General features: G+C 40.0%; 1 protein-coding gene across 2 annotated transcripts in view; it reads right to left on the bottom strand.

The window, feature by feature from the left end:
- Window positions 1–10,891: 10,891 nt before the first annotated feature.
- Window positions 10,892–22,537, bottom strand: part of TPCN2 (two pore segment channel 2) — a 55,715-nt gene continuing 44,069 nt past the window's right edge. For both annotated transcript variants that reach the window (XM_029060224.2, XM_029060225.1), the window contains 5 exons: window positions 21,123–21,204; window positions 17,547–17,629; window positions 16,801–16,882; window positions 16,137–16,231; window positions 10,892–14,680 (listed from right to left, as the gene is read on the bottom strand). In XM_029060224.2, coding sequence (XP_028916057.1) covers window positions 14,602–14,680; window positions 16,137–16,231; window positions 16,801–16,882; window positions 17,547–17,629; window positions 21,123–21,204 — 421 coding nt within the window. In that variant the 3' untranslated portion in view covers window positions 10,892–14,601. The remainder of the gene's footprint in view (window positions 14,681–16,136; window positions 16,232–16,800; window positions 16,883–17,546; window positions 17,630–21,122; window positions 21,205–22,537) is intronic.

Consider the following 22,537-nt stretch of genomic DNA (forward strand, 5'->3'; position numbering starts at 1 on the left):
GAGAAAGTTGTAAAACAGCTTTACTTATTGAAAAACCCCACAGTACTCTCCAAAGTGCTTAGTACAGTGTTCTGCACACAGTAAGAATTCCATAAATGTCATTTAATGGCTGACTGATAGGAATAAAACACTGTAGCATGGTAAGAATCAAATGCAAGGGGACTTAGGCAGAGACCATGTATGACACTGTGTTGATAATGATCATTATTAATATTCCTTGGCTATAGCAACTGGTTTCTGACCCCGCCAGATGCTGCCTTTCCTAAAGCTTACTTTCCGATCACAGGATAATCTAGATACATTTCACCAGCTAGGGCATCTTGGCTGTTTCACTATATGAACTTAGGACATTTTAAAAGAAAAGGGTTTCAGAGAACAGAGGGAAAGACTTTTCTTCCCTCACCCAAGCATTTCTTTTATTTAATTCCTTTTCATTTCTCACCACAATTTGGACTCCTCTGTGAAAAGAAAGTATTACCGACTGCCGCCTGAAAGGCTTTGAGGTTAGTTGGACCATTCTGGAGCCTAGAGTCCATGCAGAGACACCAGATGGTGTTACCACCTTAGACGCTTGCTCTGCACTCCCCAACTTCTATGAGGAGAGAAATGAAAAAGAGAGAGAGAGAAACAGAAAGACAAAGAATGGGGTGAGAGAGAGAAGGGGGCATGAGAGAGAGAAGGGATCAAGAGAGAGAGGCAGTCAAGAGAGAAGGCCATATGAGAGAGAAGGGGATGATAGAAACAGGGTGACAGAGAAGGGGGCATGAAAGAGAAGGGGCACGAGAGAGTAGGGGCATGAGAGAGAAGGGGAATGAGAGAGAAGAGGGCAAAAGAGAACGAAGGAGGTGGGGGGAAGAAATAAAGGTGAAGAGAGAAAAGAAGAGAGAAAAGATGGAGAAGGGGAGAGATCGAGAATGGGGATGGGGAGAGATCGAGAATGGGGATGGGGAGAGAGAGGGGACAGAGAGAAGGAGAAAGAGAGGGGGAGAGAAGAGGAGTGAAAGGGGAGAGAGAAGAGGAGATAAAAGAGATAGAGAGAGAGTGGGGACAGAGGAGGGAGAGAGGGAAGGAGTGAGAGAGGGGATGAGAAGGGGTGAGAGAGAAGGAGAAAGAGAAAGAGAAGGGGTGAGATGAGAGAGAGAAGGGCCAAGAGAGAGAGGGTGTGAGAGATAGGAGGTGAGGCTGGGAGAGGAGAAAGAGGGGGAAGAGATGGGTGAAAAGAGAGAAAGAAGAGAGGTGTCTAGTGAACAGAGTTCTGGTTTGGGATTTAGGTAACATGGGGGACTTATGCCCAGATCTGCCTCTGCCTCCCACGACAGATCACTTACCCTCTTAGTATTTCAATTCCCTCATCTGTAAAATGAGGACAACAATATCATATCTACTCTACTCACAGAGATATTGCGAGGATGAAATGAAATAAAGTGCTTTTAACTCCTTAGGGACGTGTACTCAGTTACTGTCGTCATAAGGTTATAACATTACTTAGTTCCCACTGAACGCAAAAGCGTTCAGGGATCTATCCCTAAAATGCAGAATTCATGGTCTCCGACCTCAAGGTGCTAATACTCTAAAGGGAGAAAAACCAAATGCGAATAAAAACATTCAAATACACATATGGACATAGGCACGTATATACACATACACATACAGTGATTAAGGCATGTGAGTTGGCATGGGGTTAATGGCGTGGTAGGATCATGTTCAGTTTAGTTAAGTAAGGATTCATGGAAGAGATGAGTTCTGAAGCTTTTTTTCCCAAGAGTGGATGCTGATTATTATCTGACAAGGTGAAGTAGAGAGAGAGGAAAAAAAAACTCATATCCTTGAAAAGAACCCAGTGAGAGTTTTGGCAGTTCTAATTACTGTGCTATGAAAACAGAATTCAAATTTAGGAAACGAAATAAGAAAAAGCTATTCTCTTAATCAGTCTAAAATCACCCCTACCTGTTAAAAGTCTGCATCTAGAACATTTGTTTCCCCACTACTTTGCATTTGATAAGCAGCAATGCTGCTTTCCTCCCAGTTCACTCCAAGTCACCAACCTGGAAACTTTTTAAACTGAAATCAGCAACGGTGACAGACCTGATGGCTGCTGCACTTTCTCCTTCCCTGACACTCTGTTTGGCCTTCAGGCTTCCAGCTGTTTTGGGATAATCAAAACTATTTCTTCAGGCAAGGGCAAAGATGGCCAACAGCAGGCCTAGCCCCAATGAGCCTTCTCTTGCCCCTCACAGCAGTAGAAGAGTAGAGGCAGAGACAGGAAGTATTCATCGACCACTCCTCTTTAAGGATAGAAGCTTGGACCAGGACCGGTGTGGAATTCTTCTCAACAACCCATGAGGCCTCTCTGACTCAGTTTCCTCATTATCAAAAAGGGATAGAGGCGGGAGGAGACATCAGAAGTAAAAAAAGAAAAAGAAAAATAGTTTAGCGTTCAGAGTCTGAGCTGCATTCATTTGCTTAGGTCCCCAGAGAAACACGACTGTAACTTTTGTTGCAAACAAAATGGTCCTATGTCATTCGAAAGCTTTCTGTTTGCGTTGGAGCGATCGAATTTGTGAGAAACTGAGTCCCTGTGGACAACGATGTGACCTAGTAAATGCTTTGCTGCCATCTCCTGGTTGCCTCGCTTTCTACAGCTTCCTTATCCACCACTGTCGGCTACTGACAAGTCTCTTAAGTTAATTATAAGTCACTGATAACAGCTGGTGGCAATTTACATGCCTTCTCTGACTTTTGACTCGATGGAACATTTTAGCCCTTTCTCACCTGTATGCAAATATCCTCTGCTTTTTTAATCGCTCTGCCAACAGAAGCAAAACTATCTGAATTTCCTGTCACAAAACCCTGTATTGTGCTCTTTCAGTTAATTTTTACTGATTTACAATGCGCTTGCTTACTTAGAAGGCAATGCCAACCCAAGATTCTAACCGCAGGAAACCTTTCACACAGCTGTTATCCTTTTAATTGATCAAAGCATTGATTTTACATTATTATCTCAATACCAGACACACTGATTCCCCGGCTGTTTTCATTTAAGGACCATTCAGTTCCTTCTCAGATTCCTTTACAAAGCCTGGCTTGTTTGAGTTCTTGTTATTACATCTAAATTAAGTTGGCAATGTTAAACAAATACAAGGAGAGGGCCATTTGATTCCAAGAGCAAAGTAAAACCATCACCCACTGCATCCCAGACCGGTCCATCAAGAATACAACTCTATTCACTTTAATGGAAGACCTACCAAACTCTTGGGAAACCTTCAACTTTGTAAATGATTGTTTAAATCCCAATTTATTAAAAATGAATTGCGCTTCCATCTTAGAGCAGATTTTAAGAGCTGTTAGAATTCTGGCAGAGATGTTACATAGAACACTCATAGCATATAGCATAGCAAACAACCTCACAGTTCAAGTAATTCCTCCAAGAATCGTTTTGACATTTCAGGATTAAGGGTAGATTTGTTTGTGAAGTATAAACTGGAAGTTAAGCAGTAAGGACAATTCCCAAGTGAAAATATTTTCATTCAGCATGTACACACAGCCATATATGTGCCACACATCTACGTATCTGCATTACTTGCTTCTAAAAATATGGTAACATTTCTTCCTGGACTTCTGCTTTTTAAAAAGGCTTCCAGAAAAACTTCCAATTTTAATTCTCTCACTAATAGTGTTAAATAGTGCTCATAGAAATGCATCTTGAACCTTTGATTCCAAAGAGGACATATTATCTCATTAACATTAATTGAGTACTAGTGTGTAATAGACATTGTACTCAATGTAAGGTGAGATAGTGCCTGCCCTCAAGGTGTTTACAATTTAAAGCAGACAAGACCCAAATCCAAGAATAAAGACGTTTTGCCAAAGGCTCTTTAAAAATGAGTGAATGGCAGCCATCTACTGGAAAGTCAAGTTCAGAAATAATATTCTTAATGACCACCTTAGAGCTAACATGTCAGCATTAACTACTGGTCAGCCAAATCCAAATATTCAATAGCTCTGGTGAAGTGAAAAGGCCTGAGAAGAAGCCAAAACAGATAGTCAGAGGGTTTGGAATAGAGGGAGGAAAAGGGAAGATGGGACATACAGAAAGAAAACCTACAGAAAAAAAATGGAATTGATACCCAACACTGAAAGGCATAATAACAGTGAAGGCTGCACCAGCAGATTTCAAGACTCTATCCACCCCCAAGCTGATATTTTAATGTGTTATATTGAATATTGTCACTAGAGCTAAGGGCTATGAATTAGTAGCCACTTTCACCAATGGCCTTGTCCCATGAAACAATGCCATCTGCCTTTCTGAACAACACTGTCCCAAACTGTAAAATGGGGTGAATATTTAAAGACAAATGCACATGCTACTGTCATCCTTGAAACACAACAGATTCATGAAAACTGCATCATAAACTGAAACCTAAGTTCTAATCAGTTTGCCCAAAGGAACAGTATTATAAATGAAGATGAGTTTCAGCACTAAGGATAGAAATCCTATTTTTATAAAAAGAAACAAGAATTCTATACTCAACTATATGTGCAGTTGTAGAGGTTTTAAGATAGGGTAGCTGATTTTTACTTTATTGGAAATAAAATGGACCAGCCTAGCAATCCAGTAATTCTCTGGTCCTGTCCATTCTCTGCTGTCGCTGGTTCCACCCCAACCCAACCTCTTTAAACTTTCACTCTCTTCTTCTCTCACAATGGCTTTTATTATTTCCCCATTTCCTTTTGTCTCCTGCATACTGTCCTCCAACCACCTGCATGCCCAGAGGTAGGGATGAAAAGTAATGTAATTTTTTTTAAAAAAATCTTATACGGCCGAGTAAATTTAAGAAAGTAACTGCCATTCATTGTAACTCAAAATGTCAAATCATCGATTCTGTACTTTGCTAAGCAGGATAAATTGGCTTACTCTCAATACAAAATGATTTTCCAAGCTTTCACGAGAATGAAGGAATATATGTTAGTTCAAGAGGTATAATGGTAAAATAGACAAATGTTGGGTGTTTTTGTCTTTTGAAAGGTACAGAATTATCATTTCTTGGTTGTATAGCTGTTTTAGACTAGGCATCTCTCAAACCATTGTAAGCTCCTCGAGGGCAGGGACTGTGTCTATTTATTACATTGTACTCTCTCAAGGGCTTAGTACAGCATTCTGCACACAGTGAGTGCTCAACAAATAGCATTCACTGACCATATGTTTACAAAGAACCTCTGCATTTCAATATTCAAGAAAATTTATACCTGATAACATTTCCAAGGTACTTGCAGATGGCACGGCTCTAGAGTTTCATCACTTTCAACAGTAACATGACAGATTTCAGTTTCTCCCAATCACTCAACTGTTGTTAGAAAACCCATTTATAAGAAAAATCAGACATCACTGGGGACAAGACCTGCAAAATCATTTGTTACAATCTCGTAGCAAAGAGTAAGGCCTTCTAGAAATCTTTCAGAAGTCATAAATTCTCTTTCCCCTCTTTGCAACTATTTTTGTGCTAGATACCAAGCTGGGGGCTCCAGTAATATCTGCTACTGTTGCTGTTCATAGGTGCAGCCCCAGATGAGCACTTCTGTCAGAGTGGCTGATACTTTCAGAATTACAGCCTCATCTCCTGCCTTATCATCATCAATTCTTGAACCCATTTTCTTATCCCAATCAGTGATATTTACTTAGCGAATCCATAGCATATATTCCAGTAAAATGTCACTCAAGAGAGTTTTCCAATTTAGCCTTCCTTGAGGAGAGGGAGAACAAGTAAGAGGAGAGCTAAACAAGTGAACTATTTCTTTTAATGTTTTTTACTATGGAAAAGGAACAAATTCAGTGCTTTGTGCATCTTAGGACAATCCTGGTAGGCATAAAGCACAAACCCATAGCAAAGTACCAGCAATCCAAAACCCTTCAGGTCCCAATCAATCAGTGGTGCTTACTGGGCACTTACTCTGAGCAGAACACTGAACTAAATGCTTGGGAAAGTACAATTCAGCAGAGTTGTTAGTCACATTCCCTGCCCACAACTTCCCAGGACTGATGACCTCAGAATTCATCCCCTACATACCTGAGACGGTCATTCAGGAGAATCTGAAAAACATCATTGAAGGGTGAGGCCCCCAGAACTAAGTCATCTGCATGGTTGGTCTATCCAGTGTAACATTTTGTGGTCCAAATAACTAATTTTACAGCTCTGTGCCGCAGCAGGTAATGACCCCAGCAAAGAATCAAAGGGGTGGGGTAGAGGAGAGCACGAGTCAGTGAGCTTTTGGCCTACTGAGCCTAGAAATCAACTCTAAGTAGGGTTCAGGAAGGAAGCTAATTGAAGCCCAATTCAGTTTTAACTTGAGATAGACATCATCAAGCCAAATGATCTCCTTGTGGTCTCATTTTATTAAATTCTGATACCTTTTGTTCTTCATTTTTGGTATTTTCTTATGATAAAGAGATAAGGCCCAGGACCCCCTTAGGGCAGTAATGAAGTTACAGTTCACCTGGTCGACAGGTGCTGCCACGGCTGCTGGCCTGAGTTGTGGATTAATCAACTGTTGTCAGACTACTAGGTTCTGTCGGTCAAGCCCAAAGTAAAAGAGACAGGTGCTTTTCTCACCGTTCCATCCAGGAACTCTGATTGAATTACCCTAGTAAAGAATAGCTCACTTTTTTGTGAAATTTGATTAGAGAGGGAAAAAAAGAGGTGGCACCTTGCAGAAGGTGGCAAAGTTTAAAGGACAATCTGCTGGTTTTATGGGCCTTCTGCTGGCTACTTTGATCTGAGTTTTATTGTCTGTGTTTAACACCTTCACCTTTAATTTTAAAGAGAAGCTCTTTAGAGGTTTTTTTTTTCCCTATAGCAAGGGATTGTTCTAACCTTTTAATAATAACCATCAATTATCTAGGATGTAGGAAACTAAATACATGCAGTTTTGGTGAAAGAAGATTATTCTCACCTGTATTAAACAGGTAGGAGCCCACATTAAAGACTCAAATCTACTTTCTAAGACCATTGGTTAATATAATACCACTGGCAACAGATCGGTGCATTAGGTTTGGAACCAGTTCAACCCCAAAAGCAGAAAGGAGAGATGTTTGGGACATAGTATAGGACAACAATACAGGTTAAACTGGCTTTCCTGCTCCTGTCAACAGAATCCTTTTCATAAAGAACTATTGCCCTATTGGGGCAGGCCATGAGTTGTGACAGTTTAATGATCCAATGTTACTCACTTTAATTCACCCAGAAACAGAACTCACTGTTCAAAAGTTAGCAGAACAAAGTTGTTGGGCCAGAGTTCTGACCCTTTTCGTTTACCCAGATGAAAATAATTTAGGAATCTGCAGGTATTTTTTTCAATAAAGTTATCTTTAAACCACCAATCTGATGCTCTTCCTTTAAAATCCCTCAGAGGACAATGAAGAGAGTAATATTTCACTTTTGGAAACTCCCTGAAGCATTGTATATTCTGTCAGAAATTTTAGCTCAGTAGAGACAGACACAGAGTAGTGGTGGTTCACAGAATGACTGGCAAATACTAAATTGAAAACATTAATCCATATAGACAGCTAGAGTCCATTTATTATAGAAACCATTGTCTTCCCAGTGATACCTCCAAAAAAACACAAGTGATGCTCCAAACAGAATACTATTTCTCATGATTACTCTTCCTTTCCTGTCAGATGGCGTACACTACAATAAGAAAAGCTTTATGAAAATAAAGTTAGTGGGGTTTGAAATGATTCACAATTAACTACTTGGAAAATTGAGATACAGAGAAGATACAAAGACATCATCTGAAGGTGATCCATGGTGAGGAAGAGCGAGCAATACATTTTCTCCATTTTCTCCTCTTTGGCCCGCAGTGTGAATTGGACAGTGTAGGACCCCAGATCCACCACCTCCTTCCTCAAACCCCAGTATACTGGAGACCAAAGTAGGTCAAGAGGACTAGAAATGCAATCTGGGAAAAACACAGCATATCAGCAAGACAATTCCAGAAAGGGGAGTGACAAAGGATGTCTATGAAAGACTTAGACTCAGGTGTTATTTTATCTTCTATCAGCACTTAGAACAGTGCTTGGCACACAGTAAGCACTTAAATAGCAACATTATTATTATAATCTCACTCTATGAAGTAACTTGGAGCAGTGCCCACTGATTCAATCCCTTTTTATCAATAAATTACAGTTATTGAGTGCTTACTGTTTGCAGGGCATTCTGCACACAGTAAGAGCTAAATAAAAACGGTTGAATGAATAAGTACTTAGGAAAATACAATAGAACAGTTGGGAAAAATGTTCCCTGCCCACAATGAGCTTATAGTCTAGAGGGAATAGGGCTGGGAAGCTTCAGAGACCAGTAAAGGAGGACTCCAACCTAAAGAGAGACCAAGGATTAAAAAGGAGGCAAAGGATTTCCCACACATTTCACTTTTAAAGGGATCAGAGAGAAGGAATCAATGACCGAAAGTAAATCAGTGATTCAGGGAATGGAGAATTAAATTAGGTTCCAAGGAGGCCAGGCATTATTTTGTTCTTCCAAGCATCCTGTTGCTAACCACCAAGAACAGAATAGTAGACTATATAAGCTCAGATGACCCACTAATGGCATTTACGTTCGTAATTAAAAATTGGGTTCATTAGATATTTATTTTTAGTCCTATAGGATTTTTATTGGTTCTATTCCACACAGAGAGCTTTCGATCTGTGGTTCAGTTTAGGCTGGCCCAGCATAGGTTTTTTTTAAAAAAATCTTTATTAAGCCAAGGAAAACTATTGCAGAGAATCACTTGGAAAAAATCATCTTCACATAAACCAGTAACATACTTGAGTACTTCAGTAATCTGCCTCACTGAAATCCCAAAATGGTTATGTCAGTGACAGAGACTAGATGATCCAGGACACAAGTATTGGGAGAAAATATAGATGAAGACCTTTGAACAATCGCTGCTTCAAAATTGCTAGAAAAAATGTAAATTCAAAGGCATTTTCACTACATCAACAAAAAGGCTCTTGTTAAAGTAGTGGAATGAATCACATCAGCTCCAATTTCTGAACTGGTATTTGAAGTCTGAAACACACTACCCTCCCCAAATGATTTTATTTCACTTGAAGAAATAACTTGCTTACTTTGAAAGCTTAAGAAGGTGTGTCCACAAGCTTTCCAACAGCTATAAAGGCAATAAGCAAATAAATGCATTCTCTATTGAAAACAAGTTAAATTTAAGGAATTTTTGTGTGGCATGTGAAGAAATCATGCAGAAAGAGAATGATGCTGTAAATTTTGATAAAAGATTGTTAGGTAAGTCCACAGCCGCCTATACACAAGTCAAATAAAACTACCAATAAAAAGACAGGACCTACCTAAATAATTTAAAACCCAAACCTGCTGCTTGGGAATTAGTGTCATGTAATATTTTCTGGTAACCGTAAAAAAACTAAGAGAAAATATTTTATTAAGAAATAACTACAGCAGAAAGATTGAGTTTTATTATTCAAAAATTTAGTTCCTAAAACCTTTCATCTCTCTAACTGCACTTCTTCCTGTTTCCAACCATGAAGCAGCATGGCCTACTGGATAGAGCCCGGGCCTGGAAGTCAGATGGACTTGGGTTCTAACCCCAGCTTTGCCACTTGTATGTTGTATGACCTTGGGCAAGTCACTTTACTTCTCTGGGCCTCAGTTATCTCATCTGTTAAATGGGGATTAAGACATAGATTGTGTCCCACCTGATTACCCTGTATATACCCCTGTGGTTCGTACAGTTCCTAGCACACAGTAAAGCACTTAAATGCCATTAAAAGGAAAAGGAAAAAAAACCTATGGGAATGAAAGTTCAGTCTGAAGATTCCACAGAGACCTAGTTTCCCTACATCTCTGCCATGGTCCCAGAAAGCTAGTTCCATTTTGAAATCCACCAACTTCAGGACTCCATCAGGCAGAAATCCTTACTTTGGGCACAAAGGCAACAATTTATTCAGCCTCTTGTCCTTAGTTAAGCTAGAGTTCTGCTCTTGCAGGGATCATTTCCAAACACCATTGAAAGGGAGGATCCTTGTTGCAAAACACTTGTTCCTTTGCAGTAAGAATTAACAAGCCAATTTCACGTTGAGGAAGTTGGGAGAAAGACATTCAGACTGAATGTAACACCCTTAACCAAACACACTAGTGTGCTGGTAAACACACCCCAACACAATTCCATCAGGAGGTGGGAGTGGATGTGGTCAGAAGTATAGGGGAGGAAAGAAGTAAAACTCCACAAAACTCATTAGGAGGAAGGAAGTTAGGGGTAACTGTGCCAATATAAGCATTTGTGTCCTCTTTATGAACTCTGAAATCAATAGTACATTAGTAGTACAAATTGGCAGACACCTAAAGGTTGGCTTAGGTAATAATAATAATGGTTTTTTATTAAGTGCTTATTATGTACCTGACACTGTACTAAGCACTTGGGGAGATACAAGCTACTTAAATTGGACACAGTCCACATTCCGCATGGGACTCACAGCATTAATCCCCATTTTTCATCTGCGGTAAATGAGGCACAGAGAAGTTAAGGAAATTGTCCAAACTGCACAATGGCAGTGCCAGGATTAGAACACAGGCCCTTCTGACTGCTAAGCTCATGCTCTAGCCACTAAGCCATGCTGCTCATTCCCCCAGATTGTCAGAAGTCATGTCAGAATTTCCTTTACATTTGTTCTGAAGTTCATTTTTAAAACATTCATTGATGGTCATAAACTGTGTGAAGGAAGCTGCTTAAGTACTGTCCCTAAAGCCAGTCTTACCTTCTTTTCCATCACTTAGGAGATATGAACTGAAAACATTTCCCTTTTGCACTGCAAATTCTTCAACATTCAAGCTCATGGAAATTGAAAAAGGCAACAACAAAAAGGTTCATTACCACTCAGCAATACTTTATTATTTAATGGACAAATATCTAGGGACAAAACACACTTTCACTGTAAAAATCAAAATTCAAAACAACTTGGTAAACATATAGCCTAAGCCAGAAAGAGTGGTGACATTTGTGGAAGTCAGTATTTACTGTGCCTTTATTTCCTGGGAGAAGGTGCTACACAAATCAAGGTAGTAGTATTTTCTTACTGATAGTACATATTTAAAAGCCTAAATGTCATTCCACTTTACTGCCGAGATTCTCTACATGAAGTGAAGCTTTTGGATGTGAAAGTCATTCTAAAAAAAAAAAATTAATTTTTCCCACCCTCAACTGAAATTTGTTGTAATCCTTATTATGCACTTACTTTACATTCTTTAAACAAAGTAATTACCAAAAACAGCAAGGGGTTTAAATATTGAAGGCTCTAGAAACACTTTATTCCTTAAAGTGCTTCATAATCAATTTATTATGAATACCATTTCCCCTTCCTGATTTATTGATTCCCTAACCTACAGGAATCAAATGCTGACAGTGGAAAAGTTCAAATTGGAAATTTGATTTGATATGAGGCAAAGAATAACACTGATCATTGTGAAAAGCTGACGATGATAACAGATTTTTAAAACTGTACACATTTAAAATGGTTATGCACACAATTTAGGTTGTGTAAGGACATCACTTATCTATTACTCTATGCCAGCTACTGTCAAAAATAATTTCTTATTGCACAACCTTGTTAGAGTCTCACCACTAGGTGGTGCTTAGATGTCAAAACTAAGTTTAAAAAGTGGAAATAAATTAAAACCCCAATAGCAACATCAAGAATTTAAACATACAGACATTTACGAATACAATCCAGTTAATACCTAGATCTAGTGTAGAAATCATAATCTCATAATGAAAAGTTGCTGATATTCCCCGAAATATCTAATACTGGAGTGTTTCTTATAAACTCATAAATTACCTGATCCTTTCCCCAAACCACACATCTGAGCAGTCTATGCCAAACATCAGAATTAAAGAATATCAAAATAACTGGAACATGTCTATTTAGGTAACATACTGTTTTGTAATTGCAATTCATATTTGTAGTGAATCATCATCAAATCATATTTATTAAATATCCTTTTGGTCATTTTTGTGCTTATAACCTAGTATGCTCTATACATCTTAAATATACTTCCTGTGATACCTTGGGCATTAAGCATGATTACAATGCCTTTGCTTTTAGCAGCATTCCCTAGGTTTCTCTACTTTACTTCGTATTCTCAATAGTGTATGTATCTCTATGACAAAAAAGGGATTTGAATAACAGTTAGCAGGAAAGATTGAAGGCCCAAGCTGACTTCGCTGGCAAGGAAACATACTGATGAATGCAATTAACTTGCCTATTTCAACTTCCACATTTTTTTCAGTCTCACCAAGAAAGGGCAAGGAATACACATTCTTAGAGTACTATAAAAAGAAGATAGAGTAGACTTGAAGAATCATCCCCCAAGTAAAGTGGTAGATGCCCCATTGAGGACCACAGTACTAAAATACATGGTATAGAGAATCATCAAGAACCATTCCAGAGACAGCATATTTAACAGTCTCTGATGCAATTCTAAGGAAAAGGGAGAAGTTGGAGAGATCCCAACAGAAATCAGAGTTAAGTAGATAGCTAGGACTTAGAAGAGTAAAAGACAAAACAATTTTCAAATAATAAGGTGGACAGAGCAGGAGGAGAAGAATAGGGAGGGTGAATTGAGGAGTGTGAAAGGTACAGCTCCCAGTGGATTGGCCAGCATGCTATTTTTCTCATTTGGATACCTCCCCATGTGAAAATAAATCATTAACCTGACGGCCTCCAATGTTGATGCAAAAGGGCCTAGGTTGGTGCAATAAACTGGGGAACAAATAGATCAATACTGGGTGACAATAGGAAAAGGTGTTTTATTTCATATTAAGACAATACAAATACATACGCTGTACCACTTGGTAAAAAATAATTGTGTGGCAGGGAATGGGGAGGAGGGAGGCAGGGGACTTGGAAAAAGTGTTTTAAATTCAATAAACTAGGGAGATGAGGAAACATTTTGCATTGTTGCATTCTCTTTATACTTGAGTTGCATTTGTCATCCAACTGGTTGGTCTAACCATACCAAGTGAAATGGTAGTCCAAATAATTATCTAGTTGGCTGATTCCAGGCAGATAGTCTATCAAGATCAGACATCAAAATTAATTTTTTGGCCTGAGGTATCCAGGTGACTTTTTATGTAGGGTAAATCAACTGCATAACCACTCAGCCTTCCCTTTACTTGGACTGCACAGACCCTGACCCTGTTTAGTTTCCACAGGGCTGAAAAAACCTGCATTCCCTTTTCAGGGAAAAGAAAAAGCTAAAGAGGCAACAAATAGGTTTTAAAAAGAATGAAAGGATGACAGATATAACAGATGTATGTACCCCATATACACAATGTACACAGTCTGAATCCAGAGTATTTTGAAAGGATGAAAAGGATTTGAAATGGGATAAATCTCCACTAAGTTGAGAACTGCATTCTTGAAGACCCTCAGTAAGTAGTACTAACTAGTAGTGCTTACGCCTTGACACTGTTCACACAATCTGTTCTTCTGACACCACCCCACTTTCTATCCAGACAGATGAACACTGTCTGAAGACCGTCCTTTCAATTCCTCAAGTGTTCTACCCAAAATGAGTGATGAAAATACTCATTACAGAACCACAGTTTCACTGTCCAATGGAGAAATAAGAAGCATAAAATACATTTTTCAAAAATCTACTGAAGTATTAGGAGCATCCCTTCATGACTAACAAAGCCAATGAAGCCAACACAGACAAAATAAGCTCTGACTTTTCAAATGATAGTTGAAGTGGTTTTCTTCTAAAAGGATACACCTATTAAATAACTTCCCCAAACAATGAGAAAACAAAAAGGAAGATTTTTCCCTCAAGAGGTAGAGCCCTTGCAATTATAAATATGACACAATCTCACCAAAAACATAAGTCAACTTTGGCCCCAAAGCCTCACCTATTGCATTATTCAGAAATCACCATCCAATCTAAAGCAACTTTTTATACAAAAATTAAAGCACTATTTATGGGAGGTAAGTAAAGGAAGTATTGCTGGCATTACATCTCAAATTAAAAAAAAAATAAGCTTCCTTTCATATAAAATGTTCCCACACAAATTCATTCATTAGTATTTCAAAACAAATTCATTCATTAGTTTTTCAAGGCACTGTCTGTGGTCACCCAAAATTGCCACCATCTGCGGGTTCACTATTTTTGGGGTGCAGAAAAGCACCCAGCAGAGAGGATTCAAGGTCACTGGTTTCGTGGCTCTTAAAGTGCACTGCAATGCCATTCTCATTTCCTATTTAAAAAAATAAAAGTGTCATCTGGACAGTTTATAAAATTAACAGTGGCATCTGGGGAAAGTCTCTCTTAAAACAACAGGAATTTAAAAAACTAAAAAAAGAGCGACGCTGCTGATTGTTTAAAAAAAGTTCCAATGGACCATTCAGTTTCTGTCTCCCCAACTGCCTGGATGAGGCGAGAGAGGGTGTTTGTCTAAGAATAGCAGATTTGAAGATGATTTCTAGGAGACACCATCCTCCTTCTCAGCATGGCTGCCCTCAGTAATTCTGTTCATGGTCGGAGCTTAGAGAGTAGGAAACAGGCAGGTCCCACCAGACTGTCATCTGCACAAATGAAAGTGTGGGTGTTGGTTTAGCTTTTCCATCAATTCCTCCTCTGTAGGTTCTTCCAGGACATCTCTACAAAGAGAAGACACATGGTTTTCAAAAAGGGAAAGAAAATCCATTCCCCACTGCCACTGGCATCAACTCTTAGATTTCTCTAAGACCATGGAATGCAACTCCCTCATTTCACCATCAGTCCACCAAAGCCTGTTAGATTGAAGAAGCACCTACTAGCTGAACTGCTTCTTAAATGATCCACTTTCCCTTAACATTTTTCTACGTAGAATCACCCTCTGAATTTGTACATTCTTTGATTTATCCATACACTATTATGGAATGTATCTAACACTATTCCTCCTACTTTCACTATATGTACAAAAGACTCTCAGTATTTGTAAGGTATTGGCTTATTGGTTAGAAAAACTCTCCTGAATGAGGTGAAACCACAAATACCATCTGAGCCTGGGGAGGCTGCGTCTAGAGGACTGGATGTTTATTCAACATTCTGGTCATCTGGGCTTGCACGGTGGGAAGAGAAGGCATGGCCAGCCACAGAAGAGGTGGTATTGTGGCTGTTGGTGACCACAGAAACAGCAGACAACAAAAGCTGAGATCCAAGTTGACCATTCCTCCCCCAGCTCCTGTCAGAATGTTAAATATGGATACGGCCAATGGTGAACAGGTGAAACTGCAAAAATCCAAGACTGCCCACGCACTACAGCTTCCAATCTTGTCTGCTTTTCCCCGCCATTTGATTGTAAGAAATTCATGAATGGAGACCATGACTTTAATTTTTACTCTTCCAAGTGCTCCAAACTACACTCTGCACATAGTTGGCACTCAAACACTAATTAATGATTTAATCCATTGGTTTCATCTTCAGGAATAAGCCATTGCCTGCTGGCCCAAATTAAGAACACTACATTTCTTTACATCAGCACACTTTAAGAAGAAAAAAAGTGTCATCACCACTGCACCAGAATCAGGCAGATGCTAGTTTTTTGTGGACACTAGGAAACTAATCAATGAACTACTCCCTAGTAATATTAATTCATAATAATTGTGGTATTAGTTTAGTGATGGCTATGTGCCAAGCACTACAATAAGCACTGGGATAGACACAGGATAATCAGATGGTAGAGAGTCCCTATTCGACCTGGGGCAAACAGTATGAGTGGGAGGGAGAACAGGTATCAAACCCCCATTTTACAAATGACCCACCAGTTATCTCATCTGTAAAATGGGGATTAAGACTGTAAGAATGGGGATTAAGACTGTAAACTCTATTTGGGACAGGGACTGTGTCCAACATGATTATCTTGTTCCTACCACCAAACCCTTACTTAGTACAGTGCCTGGCACGTAGCTACTGCTAAAAAATGATGGAACTGAGGCACATAGAAGTTAAGTGACTTGCTCCAGGTAAACAAAGGCAAGTGGCTGAACAGGAATTAGAACCCAGGTCCTCTGATGCCCAGGCTCTTTCCACTAGGCCACTCTGCTTCTCCGTTGTTGACCCACAACTACTCACCTAAACATGCGCTCCACTGTCATCTGATACTGGGCTTCCTGAGTTCCAGAGAGAGGTTGCTGTTGGCATCGACGGTCCCATTTGTGAATGAAGTTCTAGAGTTTGGAGGGAAAGGAAAAAAACAGTTATTGTCTCAGTGGCCTCTGGAATCAGAATCTTCCTCATCCCACCCACAAATGATGTCATGAAAGCCTCTATAGCAATCTGAAAACAATCAACCCAGGTCACATTCTACTATAATTCAATATGATTTAGCATAGAAAGGTGAAAGGATTTATTGAAAAGCTAATCTCCTGGTGTGGGTTTACATAGGCAAGAGGAAACAGAGCAGGAATAAATAGCTGAGGCACACCAATTCCTCTCTCTCCTGCAGTTTACAAGAACCACATTCTCTGAAAATTTATTCTGGACTTCCACCAAACTTGGATTAATTCCTTGAAAGAACTGAGAGCCACCACATTTAATTTAATGACTCCCCCCAGGAGGATGTGGAAGACACATTTCATAGCCTGGAAGTTCACTCATGTGAAAATGATCATTTAACATATAAAAATGAACATGTGGTGTTCTGTTAAATTCAGCAAAGCATAGGATTTCCCTAGTCTTTTCAAAGTACAGTGAATGAGAAGTTCAAGTTCAATAAGGCACAAGTGTTTTTTCTTACCTCCAGAATCAGGGCCACAAACAGATTAACCCAGATGACAGAGGATACCAACCACCAGGCTACAAAATACAGTTTTGACCACCTGCAGAGGATATTAAATAAACACACTTCAAAAATGTCATGAATACACTGAAGTGATTCCCTTCCAACAAGTCAGTCCTCCTCTAAGCAAAGGATGATATTTCAAGTGAACAGTGACTCTAAAGCATCTAAAATCATTGACAAGTCAGTCGCTTCTTTTCTATCTTAAAATCAACTGAGATTCAGAAGGAAGTTGGTATCTCAGAGGGAGTTTAAAAACCTCTCTCCTCCCTCCAATCCAATACTTTTACATCTCACACCTGGCTGAGGGATTAAATTCCCAAGACAGGATGTGTTAATATACTGGGGAATCTTAATAGATTAAAAGATGAAAGACTAATGAAAAAGCCAAAAGTCATTTTTGTTTCTCTTCAGAAGGAAGTGACTTTTGTCCAGGCCAAAATTCAGCCACAAAGAAGCAGCACTAGGGAATGTCTATTTAGTTTTGAAGGGAGGAAAAAAAAAAACCCCTCTCATAAACGACACTGGAATTCAGTTGCACATCTCACCCAGATTTTATTACTACTTCAATTGCCATCAGATCATTTCTAATCCACAGCCACTCCATGGACACACCTTCTCCAGAACTTCCAATGTTCTGCCATAAAGTCGTTCTGGTATGTGTGCCATAGAGTTTCCTTGGTAAACATAAGGAAGTTACTTACGAACTATAGTATCTCGAATAGGCTTCAAGAAAAACCTGCCAATTGTTCACAACCATCACATCCCAGAGAGTCACCAAAGCAGCCTAAGAAATGAAAATGTTTAAGATGTGGTGATATAGATAAGTGATAAGGAGACTGCTTTCACTTCCTCTAAATCAACTCTCTTCTAGATCTACTATATTCTGATATTCATTTCCCATCACCCCCAACCTCACTTAGACTTCTCTTTCCAAGATTGCCAATGACACCAGTGAAGGGTTCAACTACCATCTCTACCTAATGATTCCCAACTCTACCTCTCCAGCCCCAACTTCTCTCCTCTGCCATCTTGTGTTGCCTCCAGCTTCCAGGTCAGCTCTACATGAATATCCCCTGCAGCATCTCAAAGTCAACATGTACAAACCTAAACTCATCTTCCCTTCTAAATCCTCTCTATCCCCTGACTTTGCCATTACTATTCATAATAACAGCATCCTCCCTCTCTCACAAGCCCACAACTTTGTCATTACCCTTGACTCTTCTTTCAACCTGTCTATTCAGTCACCAAATCCTAACAGAACATGACCCTGCCTCTCCAGCAAACTGTTAGGTCTGCTGATCCAAGCACTTGACTATAGCATCAGCCTCTTCCCACTGGAGTCCATACTTTCTGTTGCCCACATTTTTCTAATTCTAATCCCAGCTCCACCTCTTGTCTGCTGTGCGACCTTGGGAAAGACCTTGGGAAAGTCACTTCACTTCTCTGTGCCTCAGTTCCCTCATCTGTAAAATGGGGATTGAGACTGTGAGCCACAAGTGGGACAGGGACTGAGATCAACCTGATTTGCTTGTATCCACCCTAGCGCTTAGTACTAGGGCCCTTAGTACAATACCTGGCACATAGTAAGTGCTTAACAAGTACCGCAATTATTAATACACATTCTGCACACATTCCTCTATACTTAGACTGTAAGCTCACTGTTGTATTGGTCTCTCCCAAGTACTTACCACAGCGTTCTGCCAAGAGTAAGTGCTCAATAAATATCACTGATTGATTTCCCCATTCCCTAAAGAGCCTTCAATGGTTGCCCAACTTTAAGACATACAATCAGTTCTTCCCCACCTACATAATCTCGCGCCTCTTCCATTACAACTCAGGCTGCACTGTTTGCTCAAGTACCAAAAACTTACCTCTTGCCCATGCTCTCCCTCTCCCTGGAACTCCATCCCCCTCCACATCAGATGGCAGATCACTACTCTGCCCTTCAGAGAAATACTTAAATCACATCTCCAATGGGCCTTCTCTGACTAATCTCTCATCTCCCCATGCTATTTTTCTCCCTACTGAATCATTAGAGCACTTAAATCCTTATCCACAGATTCCCATCTCACCCCTAACAACCACTGCACTTATTTGCATATATTTTTATACTTGACTACTTGAGTGATTTATTGTAAAGGTGGTCTCCCCTGCTAAATTGAAAGTTCTTTTAGGGTGGGGTTTTGTGTCTCTCTCAAGCACTTAGTACAGTGCTCTGTAAGCATTCAATAAATATAATTGATGATATGCTGCTCTCCAGAGACTTTGTATAGTGCACTGCACAGACTAAGCACTCAAATATGTGATTGATCAATTACCTTCTCCTGCGGAATCCCATCTGATGATGCCCTTCAACATCTCATTTTCCCTCCTACATTCATTGATCTCCTAACTTTCCCATCTTTGTTAACAACAACATTCTTCCTGTCACAGAAGTCAGTAACCTTAGATTATTCTTGACCCCTCACTGTCATTCAGCACTGCCAGTTCTTCCACAACAGAGGTAAAGCAGTGTGGTCTAATGGACAGAGTACAGACCTGGTAATCAGAAGGACCTAGGTTCTAATCTCAGCTCCACCAAGTGACCTTGGGCAAATCACTTCGCTTCTGTGCCTCAGTTCCCTCATCTATACAATGGGGATTAAAACTTTGAGCCCCATTTGGGACATAGACTGGGTCCAATCTGATTAGCTTGCATCTATCCCAGTGCCTTGTACAGTGCCTGGCACATAGTAAGTGACTAACAAATACCATTAAAAAAAATTATTTCCTTCTGCCTTCCTTCCTCTACCCCCAAGACATCCGCCCCCTTAGTTTAAACTCTCAGTTTTTCAAAATTAGACTACTCAATCGCCCTCTTCACGGTTTTCCCAATCTCTAGTCTCTCTTTGCTTCAGTATACTACATTCCAGAGTTCATAGTTTTCTCTTTAAATGTTTATTAGCACTTCTCTCCACTCCCCCAAAATCTCCAATGGTATTTACTGACCACTTACTGTATTAAGAGCATGTAGAAAGCACTTGGGAGAGTAGAATACAACAGAGTTGAATCAAACAAAAACTCCTTACCTTTAAATTCAAGACTCTGTCAACTTTTCCCTTCTTATATATTACTTCTCTTTACCCACTTCACCACAGCTTTCACCTTTTATTATTAGCAATAATAATGATGTCATTTATTAGTCATTTACTATGTGCCAAGCATTATGCTGAGAGCTGGGATTGATACAAGATAATCAGATGGGACACAGTCTCTGTCCCATATGGAGCTCACAATCTAAGAGAGAGAGAGAGAGAGAAGTATTTCACTTCTGATTTTACTGTTGAGGAAACTGAGGTACAGAGAAGTTAAATAACTAGTCCAGGGTCACAAAACAGGCAAGTGGTGGAACTGGAACTAGAACCTGGTCTCCCAACACCCAGTCTCGGGCTCTGTCAACTAGACTGGGCTGCCTTCTAGCACTGCTATCATTCCTGAACACATCGTATCTTGATCACCACTTTATCTGTTCCACCCACTTGATTTTGCCATCCCCCTCACCTGGAACTCCCTCTCCTTTCAAATCCAGCAGGCCACAGCTTTCTTCATCTTCCAAGCCCTCCTCAAATATCCATTTCCTTCAGAAAGCCTCCCCAGATTAATTTCCATAACTCCACACTGCGGCAAACAGCTTATTTTGCTATCATTTTCTATCTCTACCACTTATGTACACATTGATTTATATTCTTGGTAAATTTCTAGATTACTACTTATTCACTTATTCATCTAATTCATCCTCCATATTCTTGTTTCTCATCAGTTTTATGTTTGTTCTTTCTCCTACTCTTAAGGCATAGCCGAGAGGAAAGAACATGGGACTGGAGGGTCATTGTTCAGGTTCTAGATCCGGCTCTGACACTGGCCTGCTGGGGGTCTTAGCAAGTCACACCTCTCTGAGTCTCAGTTTCCTAACTGCTAAATGGGGATTAAATGCCTGTTCTCTCTACCTCTTGGGCCGGGAATTCCAAATGGAACAATGACTGTGTCTGATCTGATTATCTTATTTCTACTCCAAAGCTTAGAACATAGTATGTGTTTGATAAAAATGTCATCATTTTGGGGTACCTATCTCTCCCATTAGATTGAAAATTCTTGAGGACAAAGACCACATCTTTTCCTACTGTTGTAATTTCCCGACTACTAATTACAGTCTCTGCACACAGTACGTCCTCAAATACTACTGACTAATTGAAGGAAAAAAAGCTTTAATCTAGCACTTTGCAATTTATTAGTCTTACCGCAAAATCATCGAAGTTATTAGGCCAGTATTCCAACTGTTCAAATGTGCCACATCGGGATGCGTTCTTAGGATAGGTCAGGCTACAAGAACACAATTAAATATTATGGTATTTCTTATAAAGTCTCTGAAGGGGGAAAAATGATCTAGGAGGTAAACTGAATTTCTTAAGGCACCTCAAAGGGCTTAAACATATGCACGCACACACACATGCAAACACACACACAGGTAAAGATATTTATGAACCATTCGTGAAAGCCACTAACAGGAAAAGAAAGGATTAAAGATAAAGATGAACTCCATCAGAGGAAACTCAGTATGAGACTGATTATTTTCTTTATGTTGCCCTCAACCAAAACATCAGGATAGAGGAGAGTCAATTCTGAATAGGAAACGATGAGCATTAAGAGAGCAATAAAGTACAACTACTGAACAAAATTGGAAAAAAACCAGAAATATTTTCATCTTACTGTCCCCAAGCTACCTGTTGTTCACCCCTTTGCTCGCTCCCTTCCTCCTTCCAGCCTGGAACTCTCTCCCCCTTTATACGAGGCAGACCACCATTCTCTCCAACTTCAAAACCCTGCTAAAACACACCCCCTTCAAGCCTGACTAATCTCTCATCTCTCTTCATTCCATTAGGAATTCTCCCTATATCCCTCTCGCTAGTCCCTGTGGTAAGCAAGAGTGACTCCATCTTGTATTACTTGATCCCAGGATCAACAAGGCCAAAGGATGAGTCCATTTTGTATTATTTGATTCCAGGAGCAACAAGGCCAAAGGACGATTTAGAGGAGAAACCGTATTAATTTTCTGAGGAGTTTTGAGGACCTGAATTGATGGAAAGGAAGCAAATTATTTTGCAGAGGGCTTAAGGAGGGGGTAAAGTGCTCTGCTGGGCAGGAAAAAGACTGCTGGGTGGGGCTATGTTCATGGAGGAATAAGCCCGGGGTGAGAAGTCGCCTTCCCCTCTGGTTTATCCATTAATGAGCAGAAGACAGCAAGCAATCCTGAGCAACTCCCCTGCTGCAATCCCCCCAGAACAACGGACAAAAGGGAGAAAAGAACCTGGCCGTTTCAACCAGCATGGAACCACCTAAGCCATGCACTGTGATACCTATGGCTGCCGCGGCCAAGCACCTAAGAATTGAACCTGGATGACCACGAGCTGCAGTCAGTCTGACTCCTTGAAACTCCTCCAACGTGGAATCATCTTCACAAAGACTTGGGGAAAACCAGCTGGATGGGTAACTATAGGTGCTGCATTTCGTGTATTGTGTGTGTGTGTGTGTGTGAGCATGCATATATGCACCTAATCCCTGTTTTAGTATAAACTAAAGCTTCCCGCTGTAACAGCACTGTTTGGTTTTACTTTTGCAACATGTCATTTTAGCACCCGAATTAGAAAGGGACTCA

Source organism: Ornithorhynchus anatinus, chromosome 3, assembly GCF_004115215.2.
Source record: "Ornithorhynchus anatinus isolate Pmale09 chromosome 3, mOrnAna1.pri.v4, whole genome shotgun sequence".
NCBI classification, from domain to species: domain Eukaryota; kingdom Metazoa; phylum Chordata; class Mammalia; order Monotremata; family Ornithorhynchidae; genus Ornithorhynchus; species Ornithorhynchus anatinus.